The 23,054-nt window shown below is 41.4% G+C and overlaps 1 protein-coding gene across 1 annotated transcript in view; it reads right to left on the reverse strand.

Moving 5' to 3' along the window:
* Fyb1 (FYN binding protein 1) overlaps positions 1 to 23,054 on the reverse strand; it is an 83,815-nt gene that overhangs the window by 37,805 nt on the left and 22,956 nt on the right. The window contains 2 exon segments of the mRNA XM_028875596.2: positions 9,640 to 9,726; positions 9,759 to 9,828. Of these exon segments, the coding sequence (XP_028731429.2) occupies positions 9,640 to 9,726; positions 9,759 to 9,828 (157 nt within the window).

Genomic DNA, 23,054 nt, shown 5'->3' on the forward strand with positions numbered 1-23,054 from the left:
ATGGGAGGGCTTTCTGTAGTGAAGTCATTCCGGGAGTTCATTAAGGCACCGGTTCTCGACCCATGGGCAGATATCCTACAATGTAGTGTTTACATTCCGATTTATAACAGTAGCAGAATTACAGTTGTGAAGTAGCAATAAAATAATTTTTATGGTTGGGGGTCACCACAACATTAGGAACTGTATTAAAGGGCCCCAGAATTAGGAAGGTTGAGGACCACTGATTTAAAGCCTTTGAAATGCTTAAAAAGGCAATTCAGTTATTACATTTGTCTATGCAGCGTGAAACACCTAAGGAGGGTTAACCCACTTTACAGACAGCATTGTTGGCTTGAAACCACTAGAAGTAGAATCATCCAATCATTAATGAATGGTTAATAGAGCTTCCTGCTTACATACTTATAATCCCAGTACTCTGGAGTTCAAGGCCAGCCTGGGCTACATAGTAAGTTGTCATTTCAATGGCAAAAGAAAACAAGCAAAGCAAAAAAAGATCCTTTTGAAAACAATTGTTTAAATAAAATTGCTAGGTATACTCATGGAATAAATAACAAGTTTTGCAATGGAAATGTAAGTACTTGCCATAAGTCCTTCACCTTAGCTTTAGTGGATAGCATTTTACTCAAAAACATGGGAATTCTTTAGATGTAAAATACACTGACATTCTAGCAAACAGAATGAATAGTTCTTCTCATAGTGAACTGGGCACAGGGCTGGTGCAATCGGTTCTGTTCGTTCCCCTACTGCTTTACTTCTCGAATTCCCTTCCTCCCTTCCTCCCTCCCTCCTCCCTTCCCTCCCTGTGATCCTAATCTTTGAGACAGGCTCTCATTGCATAGCTCAAAGGGGCCTAGAACTCTTGGTCCCCCCACGTGCTGGGAATATAGGCATATGCCATCATGCCAGGGGGGATTTCTGCTTCTCACATCTCCTCCTTTCCTGTTGATACAGAATTCTTCCTCTGGACACTGTTTCTCTCCTTTCTCTATGCTTAGCCCATGCTTCCTTTTCCTGGGTTAAATCTGCTTCTTGATTTTTTTTTTTAAATTTTGTTATTATTTTTTTAAGTGTAAATGGTGTGTGTGTGCCTGAGCACACGAGTGGGAGTCAGAAGACAACGCTCAGGGATTGGGTCCCTCCTACCACCTTTTTGTAGGTTCTGGGAGATTGAAATTAGGTGGCGGGCTTGTCCCAGTGAGCACATTACTGGTATTCTGGCTTCTTGTCATCCCCCTGCTGTAGGCCCTGACCCTCCCTGACAGCGCCTCTTCTGGGATGTTGTTCCCTAGGCCCAAAGTCTGCTCCTTGCTGCTTCTGGGAGACCTGTCCACCTCTAGAGAGATTATCCTGTGCTACTTTGTAACTATAGAGTAAAAGCTTGCAGGTCTTCAGACCAGACCACAAAAGCCTCCAGGAAAGTGATCCTCACTTTGTTAATTAACTATAAAGATTGTCATTTTGAAAATACTTTTAGAATAACTCCTGCCTTGATAGGTCTGTGCTTGTTTATATTTTTAATGAACTGGTGATATAACAGTGATACTGAGTAACTTTTATCAACAAAATGAATTATTGCCAATTGTGTAAAAGGATATTAAACAAACAAACAAAGCCCCACTGGACTACTTTCTAAAACACCTGAATAAATAATAAAGCAATAATAATAAAGCAAAGGGTATTATCCTAGCACATTCACTCAAAGCATTTCTTACCCTAGATAGAACATGTTATTTGCACACATATACTCAATATTATGCCGTAGAAAATTTAATGCTATTTTATGTGTCTGAGTGTATGCCATATAGCATATTAAAATAACAACTACGAAACAGTGACCACAAGAGCAGCGACAGTGGAGAGAATACAATGGACGAAGACGATGATAAGAAATAGGTGCACACGTCCTGAAAAAACCCAAGTCCAATTGCCGCCAACCACTCAGTGTTCGAGGCATAGAGAAAAGCCCCACAGCCAGATGAAGAGGAGAACAATGGGACTAGTCACAAGCAACCACACAGACGACTGAGCAGAGGGAGGCGGCCAAGGAGGAGAAGCAGCAGGAAGCTTATCAGTGGTGATAGGTCCCTTCCAGCAGGCTTCCACCACAGTGCTTTGTTTCGCGCCACAGCCTAGGGAACTAAATGAAGTTCATTTAATATTATTTACTATTAGGCCTGTCATGTTAGAAAGCTGTAGCTCAGTGACAGAGTGCTTGTCGTGTGTAGTGAGTGAGTGTGTGTGTGTGTGTGTGTGTGGCCCTGGATCAGTTCCCAGGTAGGTAAAAAACCAAGCAAGCAAGCGAACAAACAAAACCTACTGGGGTTCTATGTATTAATATTTAAAGATATAAAACTGTTGGTTGTTATCCTGTATTCACTCTTCATAAATTTAGCTTTTAACTTTTTATTTCTGGATCTGTTTTGGAAGGAAGAGGTGTGTTAAGTGACATATAAAACTGTTTTATACCCGCCCTTATCAGGAATGAACCCCTCACTCTGGAACATGTCTTTCTATACTAAACCTGTGAGATATTTTAAAACTATGGCTGGCCCAAGACAAAAATTTCCAAATGGAGTTAGGTAAGGCTGCCTAGCAGCGGCTCACGAATGTGCCAAGTTTCAAGTTCTGGAAAATTTGAATCGTTTGTAGTTAATTACAAGACTACACTGGTACATTCTTATCCAAAACAATCCCTTCTACTAGCCAGAGTGACTTCAGGGGAAGAACACTTTGCCCTTTGCTTTTCTAACCTTAGTCATTTCCCATTCTTTATTATTTCTCATTACCTCACTTTTCCTGTCTTATTACTATTAATAACCACGAGATTTGTTTTGTATATAAAAACGCAACCACTGGTTCTGTCTCCATCCGAAGGGCCAGTTACGCTGACACAATTCTAATTCATTGTAAAACAGTACTAAGAAGTGTGCTACAGGGAAAGACACTGATTTGAACACTAATAATGAAAAGCTCAGTCTTTGGCTCCATTTCACTTTTTAAGTCTGAGTTAACATAGAAGAAAATGGAACGAGCTGTATGTGCTCTGACCACTAGGTGGGGAAACAATACAATTTAAAATGCACGTAACTTTGTCTTCAACTATGTGATGTTTGAGATTATTCATGATTTCTGTTTCCTATTTACCTCCAGACCTCTGACACTTACAAGATAAACTGACCCGGATGACATGATTACAAGTCACTCCTGAGAATACCTTCAGAAGCAGGCAGGGCAGGCTCCACGTGGTCAAAGTCTTTATCTCCCCAGATTTCTCCCTGGACCCCAGTTGGAGATTGTACTGTGTGCCCAGCGAGAGCTCTAACCTTGACAGTCCTCTAGCCCATCCCCCACTAAATGGAAGTTGAGGTAGACTCTGTCCCAGGAATTCTTCCCTGTCTATACTATTTCTTCCTCTTTACCAGCTGTTCCTTATTACCATATACAAACATGCTGTTATTTCCATATAAGCTTGATATCATCCTTGCTACATAGCATACTTGAGGCCAGCCGAGGCTACAGGTACGTGAGATCCTACCTCCAAATACAGAAACAGAAACAAAAACCCTCCCCAGGCCAGTTATTGCCCTATGTCGCCAACAGTGTCTGTATTGGCTCTTTCCAGATTCTACGTGTGTGCATGTGTGTGCATGCATGGGCCAGAGGTTGAAGTCAGGAGTGTTCCTCTATCACTTTCCACTTTATCTTTTGAGACAGGGTCTTGCTCACTGAATCCAGAGCCTGTCATTTAGCTACACTGGCTGGTCGGTGAGCTTCGGGAGTCTGCCTGTCTCTGCCACGTCATTAACGCTTCCACCTCCTCAGCGTTGGGGTTACAGGCACATGAGGCTACACACAACTTTTCACATGTGTGACGGGGGCAAAGTAGAGGTCCTTATCTTGTGTGGCAGGCACTTCCCCACCTGAGCCACATGTCCTGGTTAGCTTAAATCACCCCCTTGACCCAGCTCAGAGTCATCTGACATTAAAGCCCGGATTGAGCAATTGCTTAGATCAGAGTGGCCTGTGGGGGTGTCCCTAGACAATTATCTTGATTTTTTTAACTGATGTAGGAGGGCCCAGGCCACTGTGTTTGACACTGTCCCTAGGCAGATGGTCCTGTACTATATAATCAAGCTAGCTAAGCATGAGTGAGTGAGCCAGCAAGCAATGTTTCTCCATGGTTCCTGCCTTGAGTTCCTGCCCTTCCTTCCTTCCGTGATGGAGAATGACCTGGAAGGATAAGATGAAGTAAGCCCTTTCCTCTTCCAAGTCGCTTTGGGTTCGTGTTCTAGCACAGCCACAGAATGGAGGTAGGACAGAGACACTGCAGCCTCACCTTCCACCCCTTGAAAGCCGCGTCGTCGGGGACACATGCTTTTCCTAACTCGTTCACGCCTGCCAACCTCCATAGGTCTCTCATTTGCCTTCAGTGCATCTGAGGCACTTTCTCACTGTGTCCTTTTTCTGGTCCCTCAGTACGCCTACTTTATCCCTTCTTCCTCTTTATTCTCCTCTGTCCCCGTTCCCCCCCAGGCAGGCCCAGACCAGAGTTTTGTCTTTTCTGTTTGACTCCTTCCCTCTCTCTCCTCGGTCAACTTACTAGCCGTATCACTTTAAGTATGGGATGTATAGCCGCGATGCCTGATCTTTTCTTTTTTGGTTTTTTTCTCTGTGTAGCTTGCGCCTTTCCTCTCACTCTGCCTCAACTTCCGCCTGGCCTCTTCCCGAAGTTGGAATTAGGCGTGCGCCACCACCGCCCGACCTGTCTATATCTTTATAATCAGAACTCTCTCTCTCTCTGAAACTCTTCAATTGTCTCCTCAGCTCTCCACTTGAACTTTAAATAGTACTTCAACCTTTCAGAGCCATGACTGCTTAAAAATAAAACCTTTTAGATTTATTCATCTTACTTTTATGTATATGGATGCTTTCCCTGTGTGTGTGTATACATTCAATGTGCATGACTGTTGGAGTCCATGGAAATGGATGTTTGTAAGCAACCATGTGGTTGCTGGGAATTGAACTCACTTCCTCTTCAAGAGCAACAAGTGTTCTGAACTGCAGAGCGATCTCCCCAGTTCCTAGTCATAACTTACTTCCTCTTCCCCCCAATGGCTCACCTGCAGCCTCCCTAGGTCATTTGAAGGAATCATTCATTGCCTTTCCGGTTACTAAGAGCCACCAAAGCTGTTGGAGCCATGAATGATCTTTATTTTGAGTTTTATAACTAAATCCAAATTCTGCTGTCGCTCCCTTCAAAATTTATCCACGGTGCAGACATTTCTTGGCCCCTCCACCGAGGGCAGCCCATCTTGGTTAGGATGCCTCAAGAGCTGGCATGCATTTCTGCAACACTTAACTAGTTCTCCTGCCGCCCTTGACATGTGCCCATCTACTTCAAGTGACTTTAAAGAAACACAAGTCAAATAACCTGGTGGTGCTGTGTCCCCACCTGCAGGGCTTCTCATCTCAGGGTGACAGCTACAGATGGTCACAACACATGGAGCCCTACATGAAAGGCTCTTTTCCTATGGCCCCTTCTCTTACTGCCTCTAGCGTGGTCCTGCTAACCTCCTCCTTAGCCTTTGGACTCTTTAGGCCTCCTCTATTCATTCTCTCTCCCCCATAGCTTTATGCCCAATGCCCATGTTTCCCTGCATCTTCGCTATCTTCCATCTCTGTTTAAAGTTGTGACAGTCTGTGATACCCTTCCCAGTCTTGCTAACTCTGTTCGGCATTCCTTCTCAGTATTGACATTTGCTGGCCACTCCAGGGACTTTGACCTGTTAGACTTCCTCTTTCTCCGGCCCTCGCCTTGTATAAAGGCAGGGAGGGATCTCTGTTTTGTGTAGGATATTCCCTGAAGGTCAGTTGAAGGGACACAGAGGAGTGACTCAAAGATTCATCGAGGGAGTATTTGGAAAGCCAGGGAGCTCTTGAGCGTGCGTTTTGATTGGTGGGAGATCAGTTGCAGACCTGCAGAGCAGCACTTGGGAAGCATCCATGGAGACATTCTCAAGCGTGGGGCAGGAAGTGCAGAAGCACCTCCATCTTCCACTTTTCTACCCCGAACCCAACCCTACATTTCCTATCAACTCTTGAGCCTGAATGTGAAGGTCCATTTTGCTTTCATTTCTTCTGTGTATTTATCTAACTTCCCCTTCCATGGGGGAAATTTTCTAGTCTAGCTATTTCCTCATAGTGGAATTTACTGATGGGAACGTTAAAACTGTTGACCCTTCCTCTTTTGAAGAGACAGATTAGCTCTAGATATCCTTAACTTTCCCCCTTCCTGCATATGATAATTAGTTTCCTAATACTCCAAGCATAGCTTTTTCAGGTAATGTAAAACACCTAAAACCCTGCTATTCTTTCCATTTTTCTTCTGGGTGAACTTTTTTTTTTTTTCAATGAAGTTGATAGATCATAGATGAGTCACTAAGAAGAGTCCCCAATATGATGGTAATTGAGATGAAGCAAAATTTATTACTATCAGTGGACTTTGTATATAACTGATGGAAACAGTATTGCCTCTAGGAACCCGAGTCCTTTGCCTTCTTTGTGGTTTCTGGCAAAGCTGGCATATTGCCCAGCATCCCATGCTCTAGCGTGACTTTCGAAACCCTTTCTTCTTTTACAGCCTGTTTAGGAGACTTATTCTGACGGATTCTAGGGATGAGGCTTTTCAGAGAGTTAACACAGCAGGCTCAGATTTGCTATGTTTTTAGAATAAGATGCTCGCAAGGCTGGCCTGTGACTTATATACCAGAACACATTTTCCCTACAACTATACCTCGCAGTGAAAGTGGTCTAGCTGATAAAAGCAGTTTGCTGTGTGAGCCTTACCAACCACGTGACTGATGTGAATGCTTGCTTTCTGTCTGGGCGTCTGGTCTTCTGGCAGATGTCAGGTCCAAGGAACCTATGAGAAAGCTCCCCTGCTTCCCGTGGAAACCTTATAGCTTCTAACCGCCTCTGATCGGCGTCTGCTGAATGCTGCCCGAGACACCCACTGCATTTTCATAGCAATCCTAGCTATGCTTCTGGAATTGCCTGGAAGCCTATACTTAGCGCCACCTGCTGGCTGTCCCTTCCTCTTTACTTTATTGAAACTGGTCTCTCATGTTTCTGTACACTGAGCTCTGTGAGTCCTTTTAGTGAGCCATTAGAGGTCTGGGTGGTCTGGAGGACTCCTGAAGCAGTAGATACAGTATCGAATACCCTTTCTTTCCTTAATGTCCTTAACGAGATGATGACTGGCTTCCAAGCCTTTTCAGTTTTCAGAAGTCATGTTTGAGTCATTTGTGAAGATTCCGTACTACAACTATGCCATACTCAAGAGGCTTCGCTGAAGCTGATGTCTGGGACAGAGCTATATAACAAACTTTAGAAGTATCAGGATCAGGGGCTCACTGTGGTGACACATGCCTGCAATCTCAGAGAGGCAGAGGCAGCAGGATTTTCATAAGATCAAAGCCCACCCTGGGCTACGTAGTGAGTTCTAGGCCAGCTAGGGATGTACAGTGAGGGTTTGTCTCAGGCAAAATAAAGCAAAACAAGTAAAATGTAAAATAAAAATAAATACATGAAAAAGAAATTCTGAAATCTTAATTCAATGGGTTAAATTTACCAGAGGATGAGAAAAATTAGGAATAAGAATATGATTTTATACATGTGAAAACAAATATTTTGTATGGAAATTGAGTATTTAAGAGAGCATATATTATTTATTTTAATATGGCTAATATTTATTTAACCTTAATATAGTAGTAGGCAGATGTCTTACACTTTGATTTGGTAACAGAGTCTTCAAACAAACATCTACAGACTCAAATGCCTGGAAGGGTGTAATGTTAATATGCATACACAGAGCAGCAGGTGATAAGATAAGACTCACCAAGCTGCTCATACATCCTTAGTTACTAATTTTAAACACCTATGGAAGTATTATGAAGTGAAAAATAGTCACGGGTACTCATAATAAATGGGTTTTCAATTTATTGAATCCTGAAGCACTTAAGGACGATCTCAATATGATTTTGTAATTAACAAGTTCTACTATGTGGATTATGGACAAAAGACGAACTGTATGGTGTGTGTGGGGTGGCCTAAGGTGAAGTCAAATTACACTATCATAGTGGACTATCACAGTACTGATTAGTTTTGTGTCAGCTTGATGAAGCTAGAGTCATTAAAGAGGAGGGAGCCTCAATTGAGAAAATGCCGCTGTAAGATCCAGCTGCAAGGTATTTTCTTAATTAGTGATCAATGAGGGAGGCTCTAGCCTATGGTGGGTGGTACCATCCCTGGGCTGGTAGTCCTGGGTTCTATAAGAGAGCAAATGGACAAGCCATGAGGATCAAGCCAGTAAAGAGCATCCCTTCATGGCCTCTGCTTCAGCTCCTGCCTCCAGGTTCCTACCTTGCATAAGTTCTCGCTGCTTTTGATGATGAACTGTTATGTGCAACTTTGAGTGAAATAGATCCTTTCTTCCCCAAGTTGCTTTTGGTCATGATGTTTCATCACAACCATAGTAACCGTAAGACAAGTTGGTACCAGGATAGTGGAGTATGGCTATGACAGATGTGAACATGTTGTTTTGGGGAGGATTGCGGAAGGACCCTGGAACTTTGGGCTAGAAAAATCATTGCATGTTGAAAGCTCAGAGCTGTCCTGTAGGAGCTTGGAGGAAAGCATGCTGAGAGCAGTGCAGATGATGGAGGCTGGGGTTGTGACGTTTCAGAGGGAAGCAAAGACTCTACTGGGATTTTTGTGTAAAGAATCTGCAGTCCTGGTTAGCTGGAGCTGAAGAATCGGCTGTGATTAATGAGGTACCAGAACTACTCAAGTGAAACCTTTGCTTTGCTGGGATATTCAACGCTGGCCAGCTGGAGCTGAGAAATTAGCAACCATTAAGCAGAAACCAACACAACTGAGGTGAAATATTCTGGTAACTGTTTCCTGAGGGTCAGCACACAGAAGCTGTGTTGCAGAGTCCCACAAGGTTGTGCCGTGTGCTGGCAGCTGAACTTGGTAGTGTTAAGAGTCACCCAGGTGGTGCTGCTTTGGAAGGTGTGAAGGTTGTGGAGAGTAGCTGAGGCTTGGCACTGTGTGGTGGGGCTGGAGTCACTAAAGAAAGTCTAGGAGAGGCTACCGTTTGGTCAGTTGCAGCAAAGAACCCCAGGATTTTGGAGATGCCAATGTCAGGGGATGACCACCAAGAATAGCAGCGGCAATGGAGCCAGCTGAAGCCTAGAAGACAAACGTGTGCGCTGCAGAGGGCAGAGCTGAAGAAGTGACCCAGGCCCTTCGGCCCAGAAGATCATGAGTGAATCACAGACAACTAGACATTGAGTCATTTACTCTGTTGGAATTTGGTTTTGCTTGGTTCAGATTGTGACTGTACCCCTGGTTCTTCCCTCTTGAAGTAAGAAAGTAAGTAACTTAATTTTGATTTTTACAGATGCCCACAGTTGAAAGACTTTGAACTTTTAAAAGAGCCTGCCCTTCGCCCTGCCAACTGCCCACTAAAGTTACCACAGAAGTTTTCTATAGATCTTTTAGCCCCAAGTCACGAATCATTTGGAAATCCCTGGGCAAGACACTGGTGATGAAGTTGTAAGATGCTCTTTTACTTACTTCAGGTCAAGGGGAGGCTTAATGTTCCTGGGGGGTAGGCTTGGGACTGGCTGCTGGGTTGGGTGGGATGCTGGCAGTGGCGGCTGGATGGATGGATGGGATGCTGGAGGTGGGGCTGGCTGCTTGGATGGGACGCTGGAGGTGGTGGCAGCGAAGTCGTTGAGTAAGGTGTCTGGCTTTTGCTGGTACCTAAGAAGCAAAGGGTGGTAAATGAAGACAAACCGTCAAAATATAAGAACTTACTCTTCCAAACATGCGGGAGCAATCTTGGATAGAACATTAGAAGAAATATACCCCTTGTTGAGTGAGTGCTTTAAAGTGTCTAATATTTTATGTGTATTACCTTTTCGAGCTTTTCATGAACCTTAGTTTTAACACTCTTGACTTTGTGAACAATTGTACATCAACTGTATACCCCATTCTCCATGAGTTTACAAAAATACTTTATTTTTTTCACTGGGTTTGTGTTTTAGACCAAAGAGATCTAGTATTCGTATCTATTCTCACAAGCAACACACTTGTTTTTGAGAAGCTCTTTGAACTTTTAACAAATTATATTTTGTTTGGGCTATGTTTTTAAATGTGGAAGCTCATTAAGTCATCTCATAAGTAAATCATATACATTGTTAAAATTATAATGTAGATATTAAGGACATTAAAGAATGAATTGCTTATATTCCCACCACCTAGCAATGGCTACTAAATTGCATGTAGTTTTGAGTATTTTGATGCAAATGCATGACATCTGTCAGTTCCAGTATATTGTCTCTGTTCAAGTCTTCTAATATGATGTTGTTGCCTTTTATTTTATTTTTATTTTTGAGACAGGATCTTGTTGTGTAGACTAGGCTGGCCTGCGACTCACAGAGATTCACTTGTCCCTGAATCCTAGCTAGGATTAAAGTAATGTGCCAACACACCCAGAATTTAAAAGCTCTGTTGCTTTTAAATTCTGCAATATCATACTCATCCTGGGATTTCTCTTTGGCAGCAATATGATTCTGATATAATAAGAGAATTTTCTGTGGCAAAGAATGTGGAACTGAAGTGCATGGGGTTAAATCCTAGCTTGGATCAATTACTTCCTGTTTACATTTATAAAGTGGAGTTAACATTGATGCCACCTTATAGGGTTCTGTGGGATGTTATGGCTCAACATATATAAAACACTAAGGGTAATGTCTGGCAGGTAAGTTCAATGTTTTATTTTTCACTTAATAAATCTTTGTAGAATGCCTACAATATGCCAAGTTCTATCCCACGCATTAGGAACACAGCAGAGATAGATCAGATAACAATTTCTGAGGAAATACATAATAGTTAAATACATTTAATTCACATAAACTGTCATATAAATTGTGATATGCACAGTGAAACATGGAAATACTGTGTAACTGAGTGTGACTGGCATTCTCTCTAATTCTACATTAATAACCTGACCATGGTAGACTGGAATAAGCACATGTTTTTTTCATAGAAATTGAAAGCACCAGGCTTCACTCATTATTTTCTTGACTCTTAATTTTGAGAAAGTGATAGAGAAAATGCTGGCAATGCAGTTTAGACTTAAGTATGCCCCTTCTCTAGTTATCATATTATGAACAGCATAACATCAAGGAAACTTTTTTAGTACTTAGCCAAATACAGTTATCTTCTAATCCACCAAAACACCCACTCACCTATTCACAAATGAATGAAGTTCTCACAGGTAACTTTATTACCTTACGTTTGCTTACTGATTAACTAAAAAGATCAATCACCAATTAGGTGGGTGTTGTTCTCACTCATTGATTACATCAATAGATTGGCCACCAGATACAACTGGCAATAGGGAATTCATGTGCTCTTCTTCCTTTCTATTGGTAGCATTTAATACATGAACACCAGCACACAGGCACCAGCTCCCTTGCTGCCCCTGACTGTTATTAGTTTTTCATGAGAACTTATGGTTAAACATTTGCCGGCATGTCTCAGCTATCGCCTAAAAAGTTCTGCTGGCCAATGGGGGAGTTATACAGTTGTTTCTGTCCCTTCCCTGCTTGATTTGACTCTTTTCCTGTTGCCTAAATCTCCATTTACTCCCTGGCTTGATAGTTTATGCTTTAAGTTGTTTGTGCCGCCTACTTGTCTTCAATATGGAGTTTGTGTCTCTTATCTTCCTTGCTTTGGGGTGACTTTTTTGAGAGGAAAAGAAAATGCCATCTTGGCAAATGGGTTCATTTTGCATCAGTTTAGACATTGGTGCAATTTCCCCTATTTATAGGTATGTTCCTTTAAAATCCTTATCTATTCACTTCTTTGTCTATGTTTTACATAACATTTGCTTGTTCTTACCCACTTCTATGGTGTCTTTATTAGGAAGATTAATCTTGGGGCTCGGTGGTTAGCAGTATGTACTGTTCTTATAGATGACTTAAGTCTAGTTCCCAACACCTACCTCAGGGCAACTCAAAACTATCTAACAGCCTCTTTTAGACTCCATTGGAGCCTGACTTTACACTTGCATTCACACACATATGCACACACACACACACACACACACACACACACACACAATCAATCAAAAGTAAAATTAAATAATTTAAAAAAGTGAGTAGTAATCTTTTTGCTTCTCACATGGACAAACTGAATGTAATTTTGCTAATTTAGCTCTTGCTTCTGTCTGCTCATATTTTTAAAAAATATCTAAAACCTACCTTGACAATAAAAGATGTCTGAATAACCTTTGACAAAAACACAGCATTCTATCAGTTTGAAAGTATGGAAGGGACTGACTCAAACTGATCAACACTTTATCTTAACTAATAATCTTATAGGACCCCGTGGTCCATGCAGTCTTCTGTTGACTGACATGATATTATATGACTCACAACTATGCTTATTAATTTGAAATTCCTCTTTCACTAGAACATAAATATTAGATTATTAGGCAGATGAAAAGATGTTTTGCTATTTTAATAAGTAAATGATTTGTAGCCAAAGAGAATAAACTGCTGTGAATGAATATTAATAGACCGTTGACTACATATGAAAACGTTTATTAACCATCTGTGACTTATATTTCACAGAAAAGATTTTGACAAGCAGGAAGCATTTCCACATGTGACTGAACTAAGGACTGGAAGTGAGAAGTTACAGACAAGGACTAGGCAATGTCAAATCTTTTGAATTGGAAGCACTGAGGGAGGGCATACTTAGAAACCTCCAGGCTTGTCTGCCCGTACCCAGGCTGGTGGGCCTTTCTGAAGAAGCATCTGTTGTAGACACTTCCTGTTCTGGTTGTCTCTTATCCACATGCTGTCCATTGGTTGTAGTAGCCAGAGTCATTTTGGAAAGGTGTGCTTGCTTTTCTGTTGAACTTGGAACAGAAGCAGGTGAATTTCAGTTGCTGGCAACCTTGTGAGCCAGCGGGAAAGGGCTTGCCTGAGAGTGCATCAAGGCCAGAGGAGGGCAGGACTTAGAGACACCGAGGAGGAACAGACTGGGTTTGAAATAAAGATGGCCATTGGGACATGGTTAAAAATGAACTGTAAGACTTAATGACAAGAAGGCACTAAGATAACTAACTGTTAGCTGTTCCTACTCCCCATCATATGTTAACATCTTCCTGTGCACTAGGAAGTAGTGGTGAAATGTTTTGCTTGCAAAGTCTATGGTCACTTTCAAATACTGCAAAAATTCATTTGCATGTATGAAAACTGATTCTAAAGCAAAGCCTCTTTGTTTCCCTGGAGGCAAAGAAACAAGTAGACTAACCTCAATATATATGGCTGACTCTGATATCTCAATCTTATAGGCGTTGTGAAACATAACTAATTTGAGATTCTCAAAAAATGTTTTCTTGTGTTAGGAAGAGTATAGGCATTGAATTATAGTGAAATACAGATATATATTATATTATATTATATTATATTATATTATATTATATTATATTATATTATATTGGCAGGAAATGCCAGAGTTAGAATTCATTCCTCAATTTTAACCAGGTACCCTGTTAGGCATTGTACATACATAGTTTTACTTATGTCTTATAACAGCCTTCTGGTATATGCTATCATTTAGTTTCCATTTAGTGTTGAAAACTGTCCAAGTTCCAAGTCGGTAAGCAATGAAGTGGAGATGAACCATGGTCACTTTCTTATTGTGTCTCTGCCCTTTCTGCTGTGTTCTCCTGCTTTTCTTTTCTTTTTTTCCCTTTCTGACTTTTTCTTTATTTTTTCTCTATATCTTTTCTGGTGTTTTCCTTCTTTCATTATTGATATTTTCCTTCTACTCACTTTATTTTTTCCCTTACACCTTATATACCTCAGCAAAATCTTTCAAGCAATATAAAAATTACAATGTGGTTAAATTCTATTCTTCAAGTAAATGATTACAATGAATACAAGTAAAGAACAGAATGTTTTCCATATCCATAACATTATTGAATGTTTTGCATATTACAGGTGAAAAAGAAGTTGTCCCAAGAGCCCACATACATTCATGTCCAAGGAACTTGTTATAGATTAAGAGAGTGTGAGCAAGCAAGGTGTTTTTCTCAGCCAGTTCTTTTGCTGAGAGGCTGCACTCTGTGGCTACCAAGAAAGGACCAATTATTTTATTATTTATCTCAAAAGGTAATCTTATAAGAATCTTCAAAGAATAACAAATCTAAACTTTTATATATGAAAAAGAGCCAGTCACCTCTATTTTAAATCCTCAGGGTGCACACCCACTCATCAACAGTTTTTTATATCAGGAAGCTGAGGGTAGACATGGACACATGGAATTAATCACCATCTTTGATCTCCAACCAATCCTAGCAAGAAAGGCACATCAGCCAATAATAATTGGGCTGATTTGTTTTTGATCCCTAACCTTAATGAATCTATCACTTAGCTATGTGTCTTTGTGAACTTTAGAGTGTTTTCTAATTTTTTTTTTTTCACCTCAAAGCTATTTGACAAAAAAAGTCAGACTACCACCATCCCCCACCAGACCCAGAATGTTCTCCTGCTTTTCACAAGAATAAAACTGAATGGGGGTGCCGGTCTCCTGGAGAGTCAACAAATGTGTTAGCAAGGCCTCTCACGCCCCCACCCCCACTCTCATTTGTCCAGCTCAGATGAAGGAGCACATGGGAAGGGACTGGACTCAAGGCTTCAAGAGGAGACTAGGAGATGATGGACATCTTGATAAATCAGATAGGAGCCGTAGCAACTGATAGCAAAATCAGAAGAGAAATAAATGTGTCTATGTTAGGAAAAAGATTAAGAGTAATACAGAACATTCTAGAACGTGGCTTTTAAGAATCTAAGAAGTTGCCACTCTTATCTAACTTTTTTTTTTATCCTTTCAAAAGTTCAGAAAAGATCTTGCACATGTAATCTGCCTCTGCTTTAGCACATCTGGCTGGGAGGGGACACCGGGGCCATTTTGTCAAAAGGAAATGAATGAGAAAAGTCTTCCATGAATCTGAGGTATTTCTGTGTTCTCTGGCCCTGCCCTTCAGGGTGATCTCAGATGATAGTAATGCAGGATATCTTATGTGATGAGGTTAAAATGTATAAATAGGAAAACAGAATCTTTCTTCCCAGATTAATTATGCCTACTCCTGGTTCTAATGGTAGAAAATTTTAGAAGTGACTAAGAATTGAAAGTTTAATTCTCTGCAAATCCACCCTCGTATGTACTGAAACAATCAGATACCGCATTCACATTCTTGACTTTTAAGCACACCAGAAGAAATTTTCATAAGCACCTGAGTGGTTCATAGAAAGAATATCTATACTGGAGTTGGGACTTGGACTTGCCCAGAATCAACATTCTTTACCAGTAGCAGCCTTAAGACACAGGGCAATTTATTTTGCTCCTCTGAGCTTTCATTTGGTTTTGTATTCCCAACTTGCAGAGTGCTATGAGATTTTGAAAAATATGAATGCCTGGCCAGCACATCGGTGTGTAATGCTACCTATGGCCTGCCCTGGAGCCTGGTTCTGCTGTGGTCTATGGGGCAAACACTTGAGAAGTCTTTGATGGTATAAAATAGCACATTTAAATTGCATTTCTATAGTTGAGGCTAAGGAGTGTGAATGTGCTTACAAGATGTCCCATCTGTATGAGCATGAACATCCCTAATAAGCATATATTAATTTGTAAAGAAATATAACATCTTATTGAGATAAGCAGCTTGAAAAGCAGATATTCCCTTTTATGATTTTATTGATAGAATATAAAACACTATACCGAATATAGGTACATAGGCAGGTCATGCTGTGTATGTAAAAGCACTTTTAAAACATTCAGAACACACCCAGCAGCCTTCAGGGGTAAGGTCTTGAAACCCCTGTACCTTAGCCTTAGCGAGCCTGGTTTTACAATATTTTTGTTTGCCTTAATTTAGTGTCTTCTGTTCTCATCTTCAAAGGACTTGTAAACTGTAGTGCATGGGAAACTTTGCAAACCAGGTTAGTTGAACACGGAGCACGGGAACTATATTAGTAAGAAGGCTTTTGATTTGAAAGCAAAGTGCCAAGAAACTGATAACCAGCTTAGAAGAGCCCATCAAAATGGAAAGAAAAGTAATACTGAAACCTCAGTGTCACATAGGTAGTCACTGCCAAGTTAAGATGGAGGTGAAGAGGGAGAGCGCGAAATGATTCTGAAAGGAAGCCAATCCGCGGTCACATCTTTAGCTCCTCCTCTTATCCATGACTTTAACATCCATGGTGTCCAGTTATTGTTTTGAATTTATTTTTAATATTCAACACTTATTTATTCGTGTGAATATGTCATGTCACACATGTGGAAGTCAGAGAAGAGCTCGCAGGAGTTGGATCTCTCTTCCACCATGTAGGTAGGTCTCAGGGACTGAACTCACCCCTTCAGGCTTGAGGGCAAGTGCTTTTTCCTGATCATCCATCTTGACAGTTCTCCCCATCCTTTAATTCTTAGAAAATTCCTTTCCCAATAACAACTTTGTTGGCTATTCAACTATATATCACTATAAAGGAAAAATATTTTTGCTAGTGATTTTATTTTCAATACATAAAATAACATGAATTTCAAATTTTGCAGGAATTTAAGAGATGGCTGATTTTGCATCTTGCTCTTTAAAAAGGGATGTTAAATATTAATTAGCTAATATTTCACATTTAAAAAATAATAACTATTTAGATACTTTAAGAAGAAAGAAAGTCCATATATAAGATGGATTCTTTGTTAGATACTTGTAGATGACAAAGCATTGTTTTGCTGCTCTATGAACTTATTTGGGGGGAAGACAGAAACTCAATGTCTTTTCTTCTAATGTGAAAAGTTGTTTTAGGGCCAGGGAGACAGCTCAGTGTGTTTTGGTGTTTGTTGTGCAAGCACAAAGACCTGCGTTTAAATCCCCAGTAACCACAGAAAACAATTGGATGTGACTGTGTGCCCCTGCAGGGCAAGAGAAGATGCTGGGAATTGCTGGCTGTCAGTTCAGCTCTTGCCAGATTCAATGAGAGGTTCATCTCAAAGGAATAGAGCAGGAGAGGGAGAGAAGGAGAGAGCAGAATAGCCCATGTCTTCATCTGGCCTCTGCCTGTGTATAGAAACATGGATGCCTATAAACACATGTGTACATACTTCACATACAACACACAAACACACACACAAAACTGTTTTAAAAGAGTAATTATAACAAAAAGCACTATAACTCAAGTTTAGGAATCTGATGAACAATTTTGTTTTTGAGGGAATAATAAAACCTTAGAAATCATTTGAGGACACTTTATGAAGAATATTGATGTTATCTGCAAATATAGCATCCACATGCAGAAAAGGAATAAATCCTGTGTTGTAGTGGTAACATTCTAGAGAGTGGTGCAAACCAAGGCAGAAATAGACATCTAGACTGTCTGGAGCAGTTGGGCTAGAGCATGCTTTTGACCAATATGCTGACAGTGTGTGCCTGTGAAGCTCACAAGACATATGCTTGGTTATTGTGGGAGGCCACTACTGGGATAAGTATGTGAACAATAAGCCAAGGTCTTCCCATAATATCTTCCAGTTTTTGAGGTTTGTAACTAGTAAGCTAAATAAAACAATGGAGCTAAATGGGTAAACAAGAAATCCTGTCTATGCAAAAAAGTACACCTTGGGTCTATTCTAGTTGAGTATCCTTTTCTACTTCAACAAGCTCAACTTTGACACATTTGCAGTTTTGAGGCAGGATTTTTCTAAGTAGCTCTGGCTATCCTGAACTCAATCTGTAGACCAAACTGACTTGAACTCAGAGATCCACCTGCCTCAGTCCTCTAAGTGATACATTTTTTTTTTGAGTAAAGAAAGAGGAAATGCCTACTAAGGGAATTTGCCTGACTAGTCGTTTATCCAGGAAGGCTGTTTACTCCTACTACAACTGTGGGGTTTTAACTGGGATGGAGTAGATCATCAGACCAGGCAAAGCACCATAAGCATTGGCAAAAGGACCATCTAGAGCCTCCCTCCAGGCCTGGACAAAGTGGGTATTTTGGGTGCAATTCCAAAGAGAGGTAGATGAAGGGACAAGAAACTAGTACAGTTAGGGGTTAATCACAGGGGCAGACTGGACAAGGAGAATGGACTCAATTAAAAAGTGTTTGTAACTTCTAATATGGAAATGACTGCTGTTGTCATTGCTTTGTCTGGGAGTTTACCGCTGTAGAAAGGAGGGGCCCCAAGTCAAAAGATACCACAAGAGGCCAGCTTACAAGTCAAGACCTAGAGAAGAGAATGCCAGGGAAGACACCAAAGAGAGGAGATGAAAGTACCAAGGAGCAATGCAGTGTAGAGGGAGGAGCTGTGCAGTGCAGAGGGAGGAGCCTGCAGTGCAGAGGGAGGGGCAGTGCAGTATGGAGGGAGGAGCCTACAGTGCAGAAGGAGGAGCCTGCAGTGCAGAGGGAGGGGCTGTGCAGTGCAGAGGGAGGAGCTGTGCAGTGCAGAGGGAGGAGCTGTGCAGTACAGAGGGAAGAGCTGTGCAGTGCAGAGGGAGGGGCAGTGCGGTGCAGAGGGAGGAGCTGTGCAGTGCAGAGGGAGGAGCCTGCAGTGCAGAGGGAGGGGCAGTGCAGTGCAGAGGGAGGGGCAGTGCAGTACAGAGGGAGGGCAGTGCAGTGTAGAAGGAGGAGCTGTGCAGTGCAGAGGGAGGGGCAGTGCAGTGCAGAGGGAGGGGCAGTGCAGAGGGAGGGGCAGTGCAGTGCAGAGGGAGGAGCCTGCAGTGCAGAGGGAGGAGCAGCGCTGAGCAATCAGGTGACCTGAGGCTCCACATTGGGCAGGTCTCTCCCCTCTTCTTTGCTAACAAACTAGTAAGTGTTTTCAGTTATACAAATAAGCTCTGACTCATTTCTGGATACAGCTTTAGAAGAGGAGGTAGAATTTCTCATGACCTCTTATAGTCTCCTGTCCTCCTCTTGCAAGGCTAACCACTGCTTAATATGCAGGGCTTTTCTATGCACGTTCTAACCTCTGTGTGTACAGAGACACCTATCTGATAACAAAGCCTACACAGCCTGGTGTCTTGGACATGCTGGTGTATATACTGGGTTTCTCTCTGTCTTGGTAACTGTGCCGGAATAGTCTGTGATACAGACACCCAAGAGTTTGATTAGCCTTTCCCCACTGACTGCTAACAAAGCTGCAGGGAACATCTACCTACATGCTTCCCGGTACAAGCATGGAAGCAATTCTTTTAGGACAGCTATTTTCAGGTAGAATTGCCGAGAGTAAGGATTTTGCATATTTTATGTCAGCCCAGGCTCTGTCACAACGTCCTCCTTCAAAGTTTCCACAATGTAGACTTGCTGAAGGCCTAGCTCCTTCTCTCTCCTTGTATATTTAAAAAATTATTTTTCAAGTGTCATTCACATAATCAATCTTACTTGGCATGAGCAAAAATGCAAAAAGTCCTACTTCAAACAGTGGTGAGACAATCAGAGTAGTCAACAGAAATGCCCATCACCAGCTCTCAGTAGACTGTCTATGAGCCTTATTCCTTCCCTTTATCCCAGTCCCGGTGAAGAAAATCCAGTCAAGTTAGATGTGGATTGATACCAATTTTAGGCAATTAAATCCCATAGGCATTATCTTTTGTACCATAATTCTGTACTGTAACAGCTCTCCTACTGCATTTCATTTTTCAAATATTAGTAATTTTTCTGGGTTTTTTGTTTGTTTGTTTGCTTGTTTGTTTGAGCTAGCCTTTGGCTTCTGTACATATGCCAAATACACTCCACCCTCTCTCATGCCCTGCTCTATACATACATAGAACAAACACATAGATAATTGTATAGGAAATTGAGGGTCTCTAAGAATATACAAAGTTCTGAGATTGAAATAAACCGCTCTATCCTCACGCTTCTATTTCCTGTAATGCTGGGATTACGGATCTCTCATGACATGGAGCTTAAGTCTATGTTTGAAAGTTCATGACAGTATTTAGCTTTCACTTGGCCTAGTTTTCATCAACCCGGGGCGAACAAAGGTGCAGATTCATGATAATATCAACATATTTCACTAATTTTATTCTTAGGTGGTCACTAGAATGGTACCAGATTCATGTAGCAGGGTTGGCGAGGTGACTTAATAGGAATGCTTTCTGTGTAAGCATGAAGATGTGGATTTGAATCCACAGCACTCATATAAAATGCTTGGCATGAGTGCATGAACCTGCAACCCCAGAACTCTGGCAGATGGAGATAGGAGGGTGGCTGGAGCTTGCTGGTTACTAGCACAGCTCCAGATTCAGTGAGAGACTCTGCCTCAAAGGAATAGGGAAGAGAGTGATGGAGGAGGTCACCCAGCATCCCCCTCAGGCTTCTGCACATACACTAAATACACTGTCCACTCTCTCATGCCTCTTTCTACACATACACAGATAATTGTGCAGGAAATCGAGAGTTTCTGTGGATATACAAAGATCTCATATAGACATAAACTGCCCTAACTGCCCACAGCGCAGTCAGATGTATCAACTGCACATAATGATATGGCCACCTCAAGCAGGGCATGGTGGCTCACACCTGTAATTCCAGCATCGGATAGACTGAGGCAGAGAGATAAAGAGTCCTGGGCCCACCTGATCTATACAGCAAGAATCTTAAGCTAATCTGTCATTAAGTTATAAAAATTAGTAATGTCACATTTACTGTTGGTCATCTATATGAAGTCCAGATATAAATGGTGTATTTCACTGTAAAATGGTGAAATTAGCATGTAATTAAAAGTATTTGATAATCATTCATACTAATATTCTATCCCTCATGCCCCTCACCTCTTTTCTTTCATTTTGTTTTAGAGACAAGATTTTACTGTGTAGCTCAGGCTGGCCTCGAATTCACAATCTTCCTTCCTCAACATACTGAGTGCTAGGATTACAAGCATGCTCCACTATTCTCCACTTCCCTGTTTTGTTCTCTACATCCAATAAATGAGGAAATTATTTGCTGCTTCTTCCCCCTCGACTCCTCTGGTTCAAGCTTTATCATTGCTTATCTAGACTACAACAGCCTTCAGCTAGTCTTTCATTTATTTAATTATTTATGTTTAATTTAGTGTCTGTGTACGTGTGTAAACACGGGACATGTATACAGGGGCTTGTGCATGTGTATGCTCATGCATATGGAGACCAGAGGTTAGCATTTGGGTGTCTTACTCAGTCAGCCTCTAACTTATTTTCTGAGACAGGGTCTCTCACTGACTCCAGAGCTCACAGATTCTGTGAGACTGGCTGGGCACCAAGTTCCTGGTGACTTGCTTTTATCTGTCTGTCTGGCCCTGGCATTATAATCACATCTGTGGATCTCAATTCAGATTCTTGTGCTTGCATGTCATTTTACCAACTAACCATCTCCACAACCCTAGCCAATCTTTTTGCCTTACTCTCATTTGCCTACAATTGATGCTTGACATAGGAAAAAAAAAAAGAGCTCTGAACTGCAGACCAGACCCATAGTACTCCTTATCATAATGGCTTCAGTGTCAATTGCTTCAATTACAAATTTCAAACTCTGATCTAGGATCCATAGCATTTGGTTGGTGCGTAGTGCTCCAGACTCATCATTAGTCATGTCTTGATTCCACCCACCTAAAATCCCTTTCTTTGGCTACATCAAAAGAGTCCTTGTATCTTCAGTCTTTAGACTGAAGTATCATTCTGTGTGTGATGTTTACAGCACTTTCCAATTTTGCTTATTTGTTTACTTCTATTCCTCCAACTAGAAGTTAATTGTGTATAGGAGTAAAAAACCGTGTATTTCATTCTCATTGTTGTATTTCCAGATGTAAACACATAGCAGGGCCTCAGTAAATGTTGAATGAATACATGAATAAGTGAATGGTTCTCTTACAGAAAGGAAGAGGACAACCACATTCTGCTGGAGATAGCCACTCTTACTTTGAACAACAAAGTTTTACTATAGTAAATTATATTAAGCAGGTTATTGGATCTAAATCTATGACAGTAGTTTTCCTAACCTGGCAGAGGGATTCCAGTTCCCAGTGCTCTTGGATACAGCTTAGAGGTCTTGCTTGGAATGTCAGAGAGTTCTAGTGCAAGTGACCTGTGGACCTCACTGGGAGACATATCGACTTTGTTGTCTCCTTTTGTGAAGCAGAATTGTCCCAGTCAGGTGACAGTAGCGTCACTAATATGTAGAACTATAAATTAAGGTATAAAGACGTATTTTAAGTAAGCTTTTCAAAAATAACTAAAAATAACCCAGAAATAACATTTGCCCATTTCATTTCACTGTACTAAGGATAACAGATCTCAAATTCTGGGCCCATGATTGGCAGCATCCACGTCAACCAAGAACTTATGAGACAGGCCAAAGCTCAGGCCTATTGCAGACCCTCTGATATAGACACTCAATGTCTGGGGCAGTTGCGTTGATCTACAGGTTCTCAGGGGGCAGACACACACACACACACACACACACACACACACACACACACACACACACACACACAACAGTGAGGTCTGAGCAGCAGTTCAGTAGTCCATGGTGTTTTACTCAAAGTTCAGTATGAGAATATTCAAGTCTACGGGAGAAGAGTAATTCCATGAAGTGTCTGCACTGCAAAAATGTGTAACTGGCTGTCTGAACCTCACCACTGCCCTCTCTTCCTTCTTAAAAATGCCTACTTTTGACCCTTTAATTTTCTTTTCAGTTTTTATACTTTAATTTTCCTTTTAGAGTTTTGTACATGGATATTGCATTTAAACTATTTTCACCTCTCTCCAAATCCTCTGGTGGGCCCCCATCTTCTCAATTTTTGTGTATTATTATTGGGTGTATATGATGTGTGTTCGTGGAGGATGGGTACACAAACATGGTGATGTCAGAGAACAACTTTCAGGAGCTAGTTTTCTTCTTAATACTATGAGATCCAGGGACTGAACCCAAGCTGTGAGGCTGTGT

This window comes from Peromyscus leucopus, chromosome 11 (genome assembly GCF_004664715.2).
Source record: "Peromyscus leucopus breed LL Stock chromosome 11, UCI_PerLeu_2.1, whole genome shotgun sequence".
NCBI lineage: Eukaryota > Metazoa > Chordata > Mammalia > Rodentia > Cricetidae > Peromyscus > Peromyscus leucopus.